The sequence below is a fragment of the Myodes glareolus genome, chromosome 2 (assembly GCF_982192425.1).
Source record: "Myodes glareolus chromosome 2, mMyoGla1.1, whole genome shotgun sequence".
Classification (NCBI taxonomy): domain Eukaryota; kingdom Metazoa; phylum Chordata; class Mammalia; order Rodentia; family Cricetidae; genus Myodes; species Myodes glareolus.
The window spans coordinates 108,506,567-108,518,624 of record NC_142027.1 but is presented as its reverse complement, the minus strand read 5'-3'; the positions used below and the strand labels follow the sequence as shown (position 1 = coordinate 108,518,624).

General features: G+C 44.6%; 1 protein-coding gene across 7 annotated transcripts in view; it reads right to left on the bottom strand.

Moving 5' to 3' along the window:
* LOC146895481 (paired immunoglobulin-like type 2 receptor beta) overlaps nt 1-12,058 on the bottom strand; it is a 12,795-nt gene extending 737 nt beyond the window's left edge. The window contains exons 1-5 of one of the 7 annotated variants that reach the window (XM_085682979.2): nt 11,848-12,058; nt 11,152-11,538; nt 2,401-2,590; nt 1,839-2,011; nt 91-148 (exon numbers count right to left, since the gene is read on the bottom strand). In XM_085682979.2, coding sequence (XP_085539105.2) covers nt 114-148; nt 1,839-2,011; nt 2,401-2,590; nt 11,152-11,538; nt 11,848-12,031 — 969 coding nt within the window. In that variant the 5' untranslated portion in view covers nt 12,032-12,058 and the 3' untranslated portion in view covers nt 91-113. Of the gene's footprint in view, nt 1-90; nt 149-1,838; nt 2,012-2,396; nt 2,591-11,151; nt 11,539-11,847 lie in introns of those variants that run through there. The other 6 variants (XM_085682995.2, XM_085682977.2, XM_085682985.2 and 3 more) reach the window with 6 other exon arrangements.

Sequence of the window (12,058 nt, the reverse complement as noted above, 5' to 3'; positions counted from 1 at the left end):
AGTCAGGTCCTCCTGTCCATGTGCAAGGCTTTTCTACCTCAGTCTCCTCTCTACCTTGTTTGCAAGCCCCTCACAACAACTTCCCCTCACCTGCTCCTTGGAATGACAGCCGCTCACCTGGCTGGGGATTCAGCTTTAGTCTGCTGGCCTGTAGGAGAAGAACCAGTGTCAGTGTGGCAGCCATGCTGATCCTCTGTCTGCCTTTCAGCTGTTCTCTGTGTTCAGACAACATTAGGGGTCCAGAGAAGCAAACAGCTCTGAAGAAAATATTCAGGGACAGGTTTGAGAGTCCCCAGGACCTGAGTCCAGTCCTCAGCTGTCCTGCACAGCACAGCAAATCAGAGGACAGCTCTCCTGTCCACTGCCCCTTGTCCATGTCCTTCTCCCTTTCCTTCCTTCCCCTGCCTTGAACTCATGTCCCTTCCCTGCTCTCCCTGCTCTGCACTCACCAGGCCTCCCTTTTGTCTCCCTGGAACCTGGTTCCCTGACTTCCCTGTGAGTGCAGCTGCTGCCCCCTGCAGATTCAGTCTCAGGGTTCGAATCCCAGTCAGACTTCTGCTGCCCCCCAGACTGCTGCTCCCAACTTCTCAGCTGCTCTTCTTATCCATTGCAGGGCTGACCCTTTTGAAAACCCGGGCCTGCATGTTCAAATCTGTATTTCTGGGATTTCCATTACACTCCACTATCTGCTCATCTCTGCTTCTGTCCTGCAGTCTACACATTATGGATTTAAGTCTGCTCTGAATTCAGTCCACACTTTGCCTTTGTTTTATGTGTGTCCACGGTCTTGTGGAATCCAGGTTCACTTTCACCTTTCTATGTAACTTCAGATCAGTTGAACTCTTAATTTCCCCCTCCTGGTGCATTTCTCAATGCTGGGATTACCTTCCCACAGTAGGTGACCCCTACTGTGTCCCCATGTTTATCTCTTGGAATCCTTTAGATTTTAGAAGACCAATCATTTATCTTTGCAAAAAAGCAATTGGGATTTGAATAGAGACTGCACTGAACTTTTAGATTGTTTTGTATTGTAAGGGGTTATTATACAAATGTCCTTACATATTTCAGTACTTTCTTCCTTTTTATAAATTTATTTCTAAATTTATATATATATATATAATTTCTAAAATTATATATGTGTGTGTGTGTGTGTGTACATTTGCATATGTGTACACACGTGGGTTGTAGAGGACATCCTTGGGTATCATCCGGCAGGAGATGTCCGCTATAGCTTTGGGAACAGGTCTGCCCATGATTGGGGTTCCCTGATTGTGCAAGCCTGGCAGCATAGTGACCCTCATGGATCCTATCGTCTCTTTCTGTCCTGTATCTGCCAATGTAGTCAACTTTATCTGTGAATCCTGGGGATGGTACCCATGTTCATACTTCACTAACTGAGCCATCTCCCGGCTGCTCTGCAATTTCTCTCAGCAGCATGCCATTTTTATAGTACAAATCCTTCACCCCTTTTAGTGTAGTTTCTTCTCAGACATTATCTTTTCCCCCGTGGATCTATTGCACAGTGTTGTTTAATTTCTGTATTAATACCATATCCCCAGCTCAGGCAGATCGATCTCTGTCTTCATGGTCTCACTTCCTGTGAGATGCTGTCCCTGAAGGCTGCTCTACCTCAGACCTTGTTTAGCAGCCACAGCTCTCTCCAAATGAGCAGTTAGCCCCTGGGGCTCCCGCGTGCCCCTTGAATTCCTTAGGAGCAGGCTGTGTTCATCTGTACTCGATCCTCTAATTTCCAGCCGGGACTCTAAGGAAGTAGGCAGAGATTCCAACATAGTTGAGTTCATCCTCTGTCCTTGTGACTCTGCCCTGCACATGTTTACCGTGCTGGCTGTTCTTGGTTGTCAACTGGACTGTGTCCGGAATGAGGTATAATCTAGAAACGGAGGGCACACTTGTGATGTGGATCTTGAGGGAGGAAGACAACAGGCTTTTGATCCAGACCTCGAGGCTGGCAGGCACACCTTTCATCTGGGCCACACTTTCTGTTAGAAACCTGTGTAAGGTCAATGGAAGAAGGAAGGATATTTTTCACCTGCTTGCCCTCACCTCTGTTACACATTCATTTCCATCTTCGAGATCCCAGTAGAGCTGCTAAGACACCCAGCCTCGTGGGACGGAGCAGCTACTGGGTTCTTGGTCTTTCCATTTACAACTAGTCAATGATGGATGGCAGCCTTGACGTCATTCCAATAAATTCCTATATATACATTTCATTATATATATTCATAAATAAATGTCATTATATACTAATATATACATATATTTATTCCTTAATTTCCATGACTCTGAAGACCTGACTAAAACAATTACCTTTCTCAATGTCACACAGCAGTAAAAACTCACATGGGAAAATCGGATGAGGTCCTGTCCTGGACCACTCACCTTTTCTTCCACCAGAGGAAGATCAGCATCACATAGACGGGGGTTATGAGCACAGCCGTGGCCACCACCACCCCGACCGTGGCTCCCAGATTCACAAGAGAAGGATTCCTATGGCCCTCTGTGTTCTCCAGTCCAGCTGTGGTGACTGCAGAGGTGATGATGGAGGGGCTCTGCATGGTGGTACTGACTGCTGGGGAGAGATGAAGAGTGAGCAGATCCTCCCTGGATGAGGAGGGATGGGGTGAGTGTCACATCTTGTCTCCTCTGTGAGAGGTGGGATGGGGAGCAGCTGTTAGAAGTTCACAGAGGGGAACACATACTGAATGCTGAGACTCTGGGAGAGCAAGCTCAGTGCACACCCTCCACCTGTTCTGGCTGAGTGTCCTCAGATCTTCCTCTTGTCACAGATGACCAAGCCATGGAGACCTGGCAGTTTTGTTGTAAATGTAGGAAACACACAGCTATCTCAGTCTACAGAGTGCTTGCTCCCAGAACTTAAAACCTAAGATTGATCCCTAGTATCCATGTAAATAGCTGGGTGGGTTCTGATAGCCGGCCTGTAGCAGCTAAGACCGCAGGCAGGGACTCTTCTGAACAGCAAGGGGCTCTGATCCTGTGCAGGGGTAAGTGTGTGGACCGGTGAGGGGACACACAATATTCCTGCCATCCTTATCTCCCTGGCTACTCTAAAGGGGCAGCTTCCCCCAGCTAATCCCTCTCTCCTGCTACGCCATCCCAGCTTTTGGCCTCGAACCCCTCCCCTCCTCTCTCCCTTTTTCCGGGCTTAAATTCCTCCATCTCAGCCAGGGTGGGCACCACGGGTCTGGATAGGTGGTGAGTGCAAAGGGAAGGAAGTCCCTTTGTTCTAAAGCCTGCCTGCAGCTAGCTAAGACTGCAGGCAAAGTGATTCCTGGATAGCAAGGGACACTAATCCAGTAGAAGAAGACCCAGCGGAGGGAAGAGCCATTGGAGAGCATCTGAAGGAAGAGATGGGCAGGCGCCAAGGCAAGAATTCCTCCAACAATCTGAAAAACAACATGAAAACACCAGATCCCAGCGATCTTTCGACAGAAGGACTCGAACGCCCTATTCCGGAAGAAGTGGAAAACAGTGTCATTATGAAAGCAATAGAGTCTCTTAATCAGGGTATGAATAACTCACTTAAAGAAATAGAAGAGAAATATAACAAAAAATGGAAGAAATGAGTAAAGAAATGGAAGACAAATATAACAAAAAGTTTGAAGAAATGAGTAAATTCGTAAATGATACCCTGGGAAACCAAGAAAAAGCAATCAAACAGGTAATGGCATCAGTTCAAGAATTGAAAACTGAAATGGAGGCAGTGAAGAAAACACAAACCGAGGGCCGACTGGATATGGAAAATCTAGGTAAACGAACGGAGACTACAGAATCAAGCTTAACCAATAGAATACAAGAGATAGAAGAACGAATCTCAGATTATGAAGACACCATAGAGAAAATAAACGCCCTGACCAAAGAAAACAGCAAATCCAACAAATTCTCATCACAAAACATTCAGGAAATATGGGACATAATAAAAAAACCAAATCTAAGAATAATAGGAGTAGAAGAAGGAGAAGAATTGCAGATCAAAGGTCCAGAAGATATATTCAACAAAATTATAGAAGAAAACTTTCCCATCCTAAAGAGGGATATTCCTATGAAGGTGCAAGAAGCATACAGAACACCGAATAGACTGGATCAGAAAAAAACGTCCCCTCGCCATATAATAATCAAAACACAAAGCAGTCAGATTAAAGAAAGGATATTAAGAGCTGCAAAGGATAAAGGTCAAGTAACCTATAAAGGTAAACCTATCAGACTTACACCAGACTTCTCTATAGAAACCATGAAAGCCAGAAGGTCCTGGATAGAGGTACTGCAGAAATTAAGGGACCATGGATGCAAGCCCAGACTACTTTACCCAGCCAAGCTTTCGTTCACTATCAACGGAGAAAACAAAATATTCCAGGATAAAAACAAATTTAAACAATATGTAACTACTAATCCAGCCTTACAGAGAATACTAGAAGGAAAATTACATCCCAAGGAATCCAACACTGCCAACACTGACTACAATAATTCAGACATCTAGTGACCCTTCACTAGCACAATTCAAAGAAGGAAAACACATACACTCAATTACCACCAAAAAAAATGAATGGAGTCAACAACCACTGGTCATTAATATCTCTTAATATCAATGGACTCAATTCACCTATAAAGAGGCACAGACTTAGAGATTGGATACGAAAACAGGATCCAACATTCTGCTGTTTACAAGAAACACACCTCAACCACAAAGACAGACACCTACTCAGAGTAAAGGGTTGGGAAAAGGTCTTACAAGCAAATGGACCTAAGAAACAAGCGGGTGTGGCCATTCTAATATCTAACAAAATCTACTTCAAACTAAAATCAATCAGAAGAGATGGAGATGGACATTTCATACTCATAACAGGAACAACTCATCAGGAAGAAGTCTCAATCCTGAATATCTATGCCCCTAATGTAAAGGCACCCACATATGTAAAAGAAACTCTTCTAGAACTCAAGGCAGTCATCAAACCACACACGCTAATAGTAGGAGACTTCAACACTCCTCTCTCACCAATGGACAGGTCAATCAGACAGAAACCAAACAGAGAATTAAGAGATTTATTGGAGGTATTGAATCAAATGGACTTAACAGACATCTATAGAACACTCCACCCAAATAGGAAAGAATATACCTTCTTCTCTGCAGTTCATGGAACCTTCTCGAAGATTGACCACATACTCGGCAACAAAGCAAACTCTCACAGATACAAAAAAATATTAGTAACCACCTGTGTCTTGTCAGATCACCATGGATTAAAATTAGAATTCAACAACAATGCTACCCCCAGGAAGTCAACAAACTCATGGAAGTTGAACAGTCAACTACTAAATCACCCCTGGGTCAAAGACGAAATTAAGAAAGAAATTAAAGTCTTCCTTGAATTTAATGAAAACAAAGACACAACATACTCAAACCTATGGGACACTATGAAAGCAGTGCTAAGAGGAAAGTTCATAGCAATAGGTGCCCAAATAAAGAAAACGGAGAAAGCACACATTGGAGACCTAACAGCACACTTGAAAGCTCTAGAAAAAAAAGAAGCTGATTCACCCAGGAGGAGTAGAAGACTGGAAATAATCAAACTGAGGGCTGAAATCAACAAAATAGAAATAGAGAAAACAATCCAAAGAATCAATGAATCAAAAAGCTGGTTCTTGGAGAAAATCAACAAGATTGACAAACCCCTAGCCAAACTAATCAAACGGCAGAGAGAGCACATGCAAATTAATAGGATCAGAAATGAAAAGGGGGATATAACCACAGACTCAGAGTAAATTCAGAGAATCATTAGATCTTACTACGAAAGTTTATATGCCACAAAGTTGGAAAATGTAAAAGAAATGGACATTTTTTTAGATAAGTACCATATACCAAAGTTGAACCAAGAACAGGTGAGTAATCTAAATAGACCTGTTAGTCGTGAAGAACTAGAAGCTGTTATCAGAAATCTCCCTACCAAAAAAAGTCCAGGACCAGATGGTTTCAATGCAGAATTCTACCAGAACTTCCAGGAAGAGCTAATTCCTATACTCCTTAATGTATTCCATAATATAGAAACAGAAGAGTCATTGCCAAACTCCTTTTATGAAGCTACAGTTACCTTAATACCAAAACCACACAAAGACACAACCAAGAAAGAGAATTACAGGCCAATCTCACTCATGAACATCGACGCGAAAATTCTCAATAAAATACTGGCAAACCGAATCCAGGAACACATTGGAAAAATTATCCATTATGATCAAGTAGGCTTCATCCCAGAGATGCAGGGCTGGTTCAACATACGCAAATCTATCAATGTAATCCATCATATAAATAAACTGAAAGAAAAAAAATCATATGATCATTTCATTGGATGCTGAAAAAGCATTTGACAAAATTCAACACCCATTTATGATAAAGGTGTTGGAGAGACTGGGGATACAAGGATCATACCTAAATATAATAAAAGCAATATACAGCAAGCCGACAGCTAACATCAAACTGAATGGAGAGAAACTCAAAGCCTTTCCACTAAAATCAGGAACACGACAAGGCTGTCCACTCTCTCCATACCTCTTCAATATAGTGCTTGAAGTTCTAGCAATAGCAGTAAGACAACATAAGGGGATCACGGGGATTCGAATTGGAAAGGATGAAGTTAAACTTTCGTTATTTGCTGACGATATGATAGTGTACATAAGTGACCCCAAAAACTCTACCAAAGAACTCCTACTGCTGATAAACACCTTTAGTAACGTGGCAGGATACAAGATCAACTCCAAAAAATCAGTGGCCCTCCTATACACAAAGGATAAAGAAGCAGAGAGGGAAATCAGAGAAACATCACCTTTCACGATAGCCACAAATAGCATAAAATATCTTGGGGTTACTCTAACCAAGGAAGTGAAAGACCTATTTGACAAGAATTTTAAGTCTTTGAAGAAAGAAATTGAGGAGGATACCAGAAAATGGAAAGATCTCCCTTGTTCTTGGATTGGGAGGATCAACATAGTAAAAATGGCAATTCTACCAAAAGCAATCTATAGATTCAATACAATCCCCATCAAAATCACATCAAACTTCTTCACAGACCTTGAGAAAACAATAATCAAGTTTATTTGGAAAAACAAAAAACCCAGGATAGCCAAAACAATCTTATACAATAAAGGAACTTCAGGAGGCATTACCATCCCTGACTTCAAACTCTATTACAGAGCTACAGTATTGAAAACAGCTTGGTATTGGCAAAAGAACAGAGACGTCGACCTATGGAATCGAATAGAAGACCCGGATATTAACCCAGAAACCTATGAGCACCTAATTTTTGACAAGGGAGCAAAAGGTATACAATGGAAGAAGGAAAGCATCTTTAACAAATGGTGCTGGCATAACTGGATGTCAACCTGTAGAAGGATGAAAGTAGATCCATACCTATCACCATGCACAAAACTCAGGTCCAAATGGATTAAAGACATCAACATTAATCCGTCCACTTTGAACCTGATAGAAGAGAAAGTGGGAAGTAGTCTACAAGATATAGGAACAGGAGGCCTCTTCCTAAGTAGGACCCCAGCAGCACAGACAATAAGAGAAACAATGAATAAATGGGATCTACTGAAACTGAGAAGCTTCTGTAAAGCAAAGGACACTGTCAGTAAGACAAAAAGGCTGCCTTCTGACTGGGAGAAGATCTTCACCAACCCCTCATCAGACAAAGGTCTGATCTCCAAAATATACAAAGAACTCAAGAAACTAGGCACTAAATCTCTAAATAACCCAATTAAAAAATGGGTACTGAACTGAACAGAGAATTCACAACAGATGAACTTCGAATGGCCAGAAGACACTTAAGGTCATGCTCAAACTCCTTAGCGATCAGGGAAATGCAAATCAAAACCACTTTGAGATACCATCTTACACCTGTCAGAATAGCTAAAGTCAAAAACACCAATGATAGCCTATGCTGGAGAGGATGTGGGGTGAGGGGAACACTCATCCATTGTTGGTGGGAATGCAAACTTGTGCAGCCACTGTGGAAATCAGTGTGGCGGTTTCTCAGGAAACTGGGAGTCAACCTCCCTCAGGACCCAGCAATTTCACTCTTGGGAATTTACCCTAGATATTCCCTAGCATACAACAAAAGCATTTGTTCAACTATGTTCATAGCAGCACTATTTGCAATAGCCAGAACCTGGAAACAGCCGAGGTGCCCCTCAATAGAAGAATGGTTAAAAAAGGTGTGGAACATATACACATTAGAGTTTTACTCAGTGGTAAAAAATAATGACATCTTGAATTTTGCATGCAAATGGATGGACATAGAAAACGCTTTACTGAGTGAGGTAAGCCAGACCCAAAAAGAGGAACACGGTATGTATTCACTCATAAGTGGATTCTAACCATAATTTAAAGGTCTTTGAGCCTATTTTTCGTGATCCTAGAGAAGCTAAATAAGAAGACGATCCTGATGAAGATTATTTAGCTATCCGCCAGGAGGTAGGAAATAGTCAAGAGTCCCAGGTAACCTTGGGTGCATGGGGGGGTGGGTGGGAGGGTTGTTGGAAGGGGAGAGGGTTAGAGAGAAGGGAGTAGGAGAGGAATGGAGAAAGCTCGGTTGACCGGGATGGGGGGAAGGGAGGAAGGATGAATAAGGGATCAGGGAAGAATATATTTCAACTAAGGGAGTCATTTTAGGGTTTATAGGAAACTTGATTATATATGGGATCCCAGGTCCAAGGAGACATCCTCAGATTGTTCTCTGGACAGAGGAGAGGGTGCCTGAACCGGCCTTGGCCCATAACCATGCTGATGAATATTTTGCTTATCACTATAGATCCTTCATCTGGCGATGGATGGCGATACAGACGGAGATCCACATTGGAGCACCGGCCTGAGCCCCCCAGGATCCAAATGAAGACCAGAAGGAGGAAGAAAATGACGAAGGACTGCGAGGGATGCTATCACCCACTGATACAAGGGGTCGGATCTAATGAGAGTTTACCAAGGCCAGTTGGACTGCGACTGAACGAGCACGTGATCCAACCAGATTCTCTGAATGTGGCCGGATTCTCTGAATGTGGCTGGCCCGGAGTCTTTCTGAGAAGCCATGGACAATGACACTGGGACTAGTTTCCTCTGCATATACTGGATTTTTGGGATCCAGTCGGTTTGGATACTCACCTTCCTGGACCTGGAGGGAGGGGGGACGAACTTGAACTTCCCACAGGGCTGGAAACCCTGACTGCCCTTAGGGGCAAAGATGGAGGAGGAGAGGGAGGGGGGGAGTGGGAGGGTGTTGGGAAGAGGGGCGTAAATGGAAACTTTTATAATTTAATAAAATTACTGTCAAAAAAAAATAGCTGGGTGAACTGAGCATGGCCTTGAATCTTAGCCTCAGGGGCAGAGGCAGGCAGAGTTCTGAGTTAAAGGCACACCATATATATACACATACAGATCTATCCACAGGAAACAGAGCTGAGTGAGTTGTAATCCCTGTAAAGAGGAGGCAGAGACAGGAGTGTCCCTGGGGCTCACCGGTCCCACAACCTAGCCTACATGACAAACTTGAGGCCCGTGAGAGATTCTGTCTCAACAAATAGGGTGGATGGCATCTGAAGTTGTCCTCTAACCTTCACGTGCACTGAACAAATGTGAACATTCACACACACACACACACACACACACACACACACACACACACACCTAAATGTATAAAACCACATGATCACACACACAGAATACATAAACTGTATCACACAATATATATAGAATTTTAACCATAAGAGTACAGAACAGCACAGGGCAGAGGACATTCATTTGCTCTGCAAACATCACTATGGTTAATTTCCACAACACTTACCCATTTGGAAATTCTATACCCGCAGCTCTCAACTTGTGGGTCCATAAGCCCACAAAGATCCCATATTGGATATTCTGATTATCATAAAATTACACTATAATTCATAAGAGTAGCAAAATTACAGTCATGAAGTAGCAACAAAATAATTGTATGCTTGGGGTCACCACAACATGAGGGACTGTATTAAATAAAGGGTCTCTGCATTAGGAAGGTTGAGAACCCAGTTCTAGAGCCACAAGACAGTTCCTTTCTGCTCCCTGAGCCCTGGCAGCTGCCGTTAGACATTACATCAGGACAACATGGCAGCCGTAGAGACTGCACAGAGAACTTGGCTGTGGGCGTCCTCTCATGGGTTGTCTTTAATCCAGTCAACAGCCACTGCTGGATGTGGTGGCACATGACTCTAGTCTCAGCGCTCGGGAGACAGAGGCAGGCAGATTTCTGTGAGTTCAAGGTCAGACTGTTCTACGTAGTAAATTTGAGACAGACCTGGTTGAAGTGTGAGAACCTGTGTTGTGAAAACCATATATTTCACCTCCAGGGTGGCCGTGTATAGAGTTCCACCATGACAAGGCTGGGCCTCGGGGCTCAGTGTGCAAGGGTCTGCAGTCACTTCTGCTTCTGAGGAGGGGCCAAGATCAGAAGACAGCAACCATGTCATGATATTGGAGACATTAGTTTAAAAATCCTCGGTGCTTTTAAGGTAGAGTTTAGAGCAATGGAGGAGAAAGGGGAGTTGGGAGATGGGGAGGAGACGTGGAGTGGGTAGGGAGAGGTGAGGGATGTGTTCTGGGGATTTAGTAAGGGCAATGGGGACTGTGGTGGCATGTAGAAGTTCACACCAAGAACATCCAATGGGCACCTACTGCTCATTCTGGCCTTAGGTTGGCGCTGTGCAGAGATGCTCTATATGAGGACTATGGGAGCCCTGACACAGGATCAAGTGAGTCAGCTACATGCTGGAGAAGTCAGTCCACTTTGAGGTCAGGAGAAGGGGAAGTGGGCAGAACCACAGTGTTAGTTTGGGTCAGAATGGAGGTGAACTAGGGGGTAGGACACAAAACGAAGCCAAGAGAAGGGTGGGGTTCCCTCTGAGCAGAGAATGACAGACACATCAAGGAGACAGCCAAGGCTTGGACATAATTACAGTGGAAAGATCCTGTTGGCAGAGACCTGGGCAGAGCCAAGGGAAAGGAATATAAAACCAATCTCAGAGCTGTGGAACCTGAGGGGACATGTAAGGGACAAGGAAGCCAGAGGCATCAAAGCCACAGCCAGGGTGGCTCACCATGGGTGATGATGAGTTGGGTTCCACCAATAGACTGCCACCTCTGCATGCCGCTTTTTGTGTTCAGATGAACTTGGCAGAAGTACACTGTCTGGTCCTCCTCCTTCAAGTCCAGGATTGCGAGGGCTCCGTATGTCTGAGGCTGTGTCCAGTTCAGGATGAGCCGGTCCTTGAAATGCTCATGGATGAAACCCGAGGAAGAGTTGTAGATCAGTTCCCCAAGGAAGTGCTTCCATCTCCAGAGAATCCTCATCTGTGGATCCTTTGCCATCTCCCAGGGGAAGTACAAGGAGAAGGGGATCTCGATGGAGCCGCCCTGGACACCAGAGAGGTATGCTGGTTGGATGACCGCAAAGTATCTTTCTCTGTAGGTTCCTGCTGGGTTTCCTGAGAATGATGGGGAGAATCTGAAGCCATTTCAGGGGATAAAATGGACAACCCAGAGCTTCCCGAGCCACCATCCATAGGCAGTGTGGGACACAGGAGAGGTCTGTCCCTATGTCGCACTGTCTCATATGGAACAGGAGAGACGGGGAAAGGTTGGGCTGGACCAACTCTGAGGATGAGCTTTCTCCTGGGGCACAGAGGACAGGCTGGCTCCTCTAGCAGTCACCTGTCCACACGACACCAACTCTTCCCAGCCCCACTCACCCCTCCTGTGGTTAAGTCCTCAGTAGTGAGGTTCCCACCACTCACCAGTTTGCAGGCAGGCTGCTGGCAGCAGCAGAAGCAGGACCCAGGCCATGTCCAGAATCCCTGCAGGAAGCGAGACCAACAGAGCCATCAGGCAGGAGAGGAGGCCCCGTAGAGGCATCCTCGGGTACCAAGGAGTCAGGAGAGAATTAGGATAAAGTGACCCACATTCCCTGGGCCTTCTCATGTGGAGGACCGAGTGAGGGGCAGGACC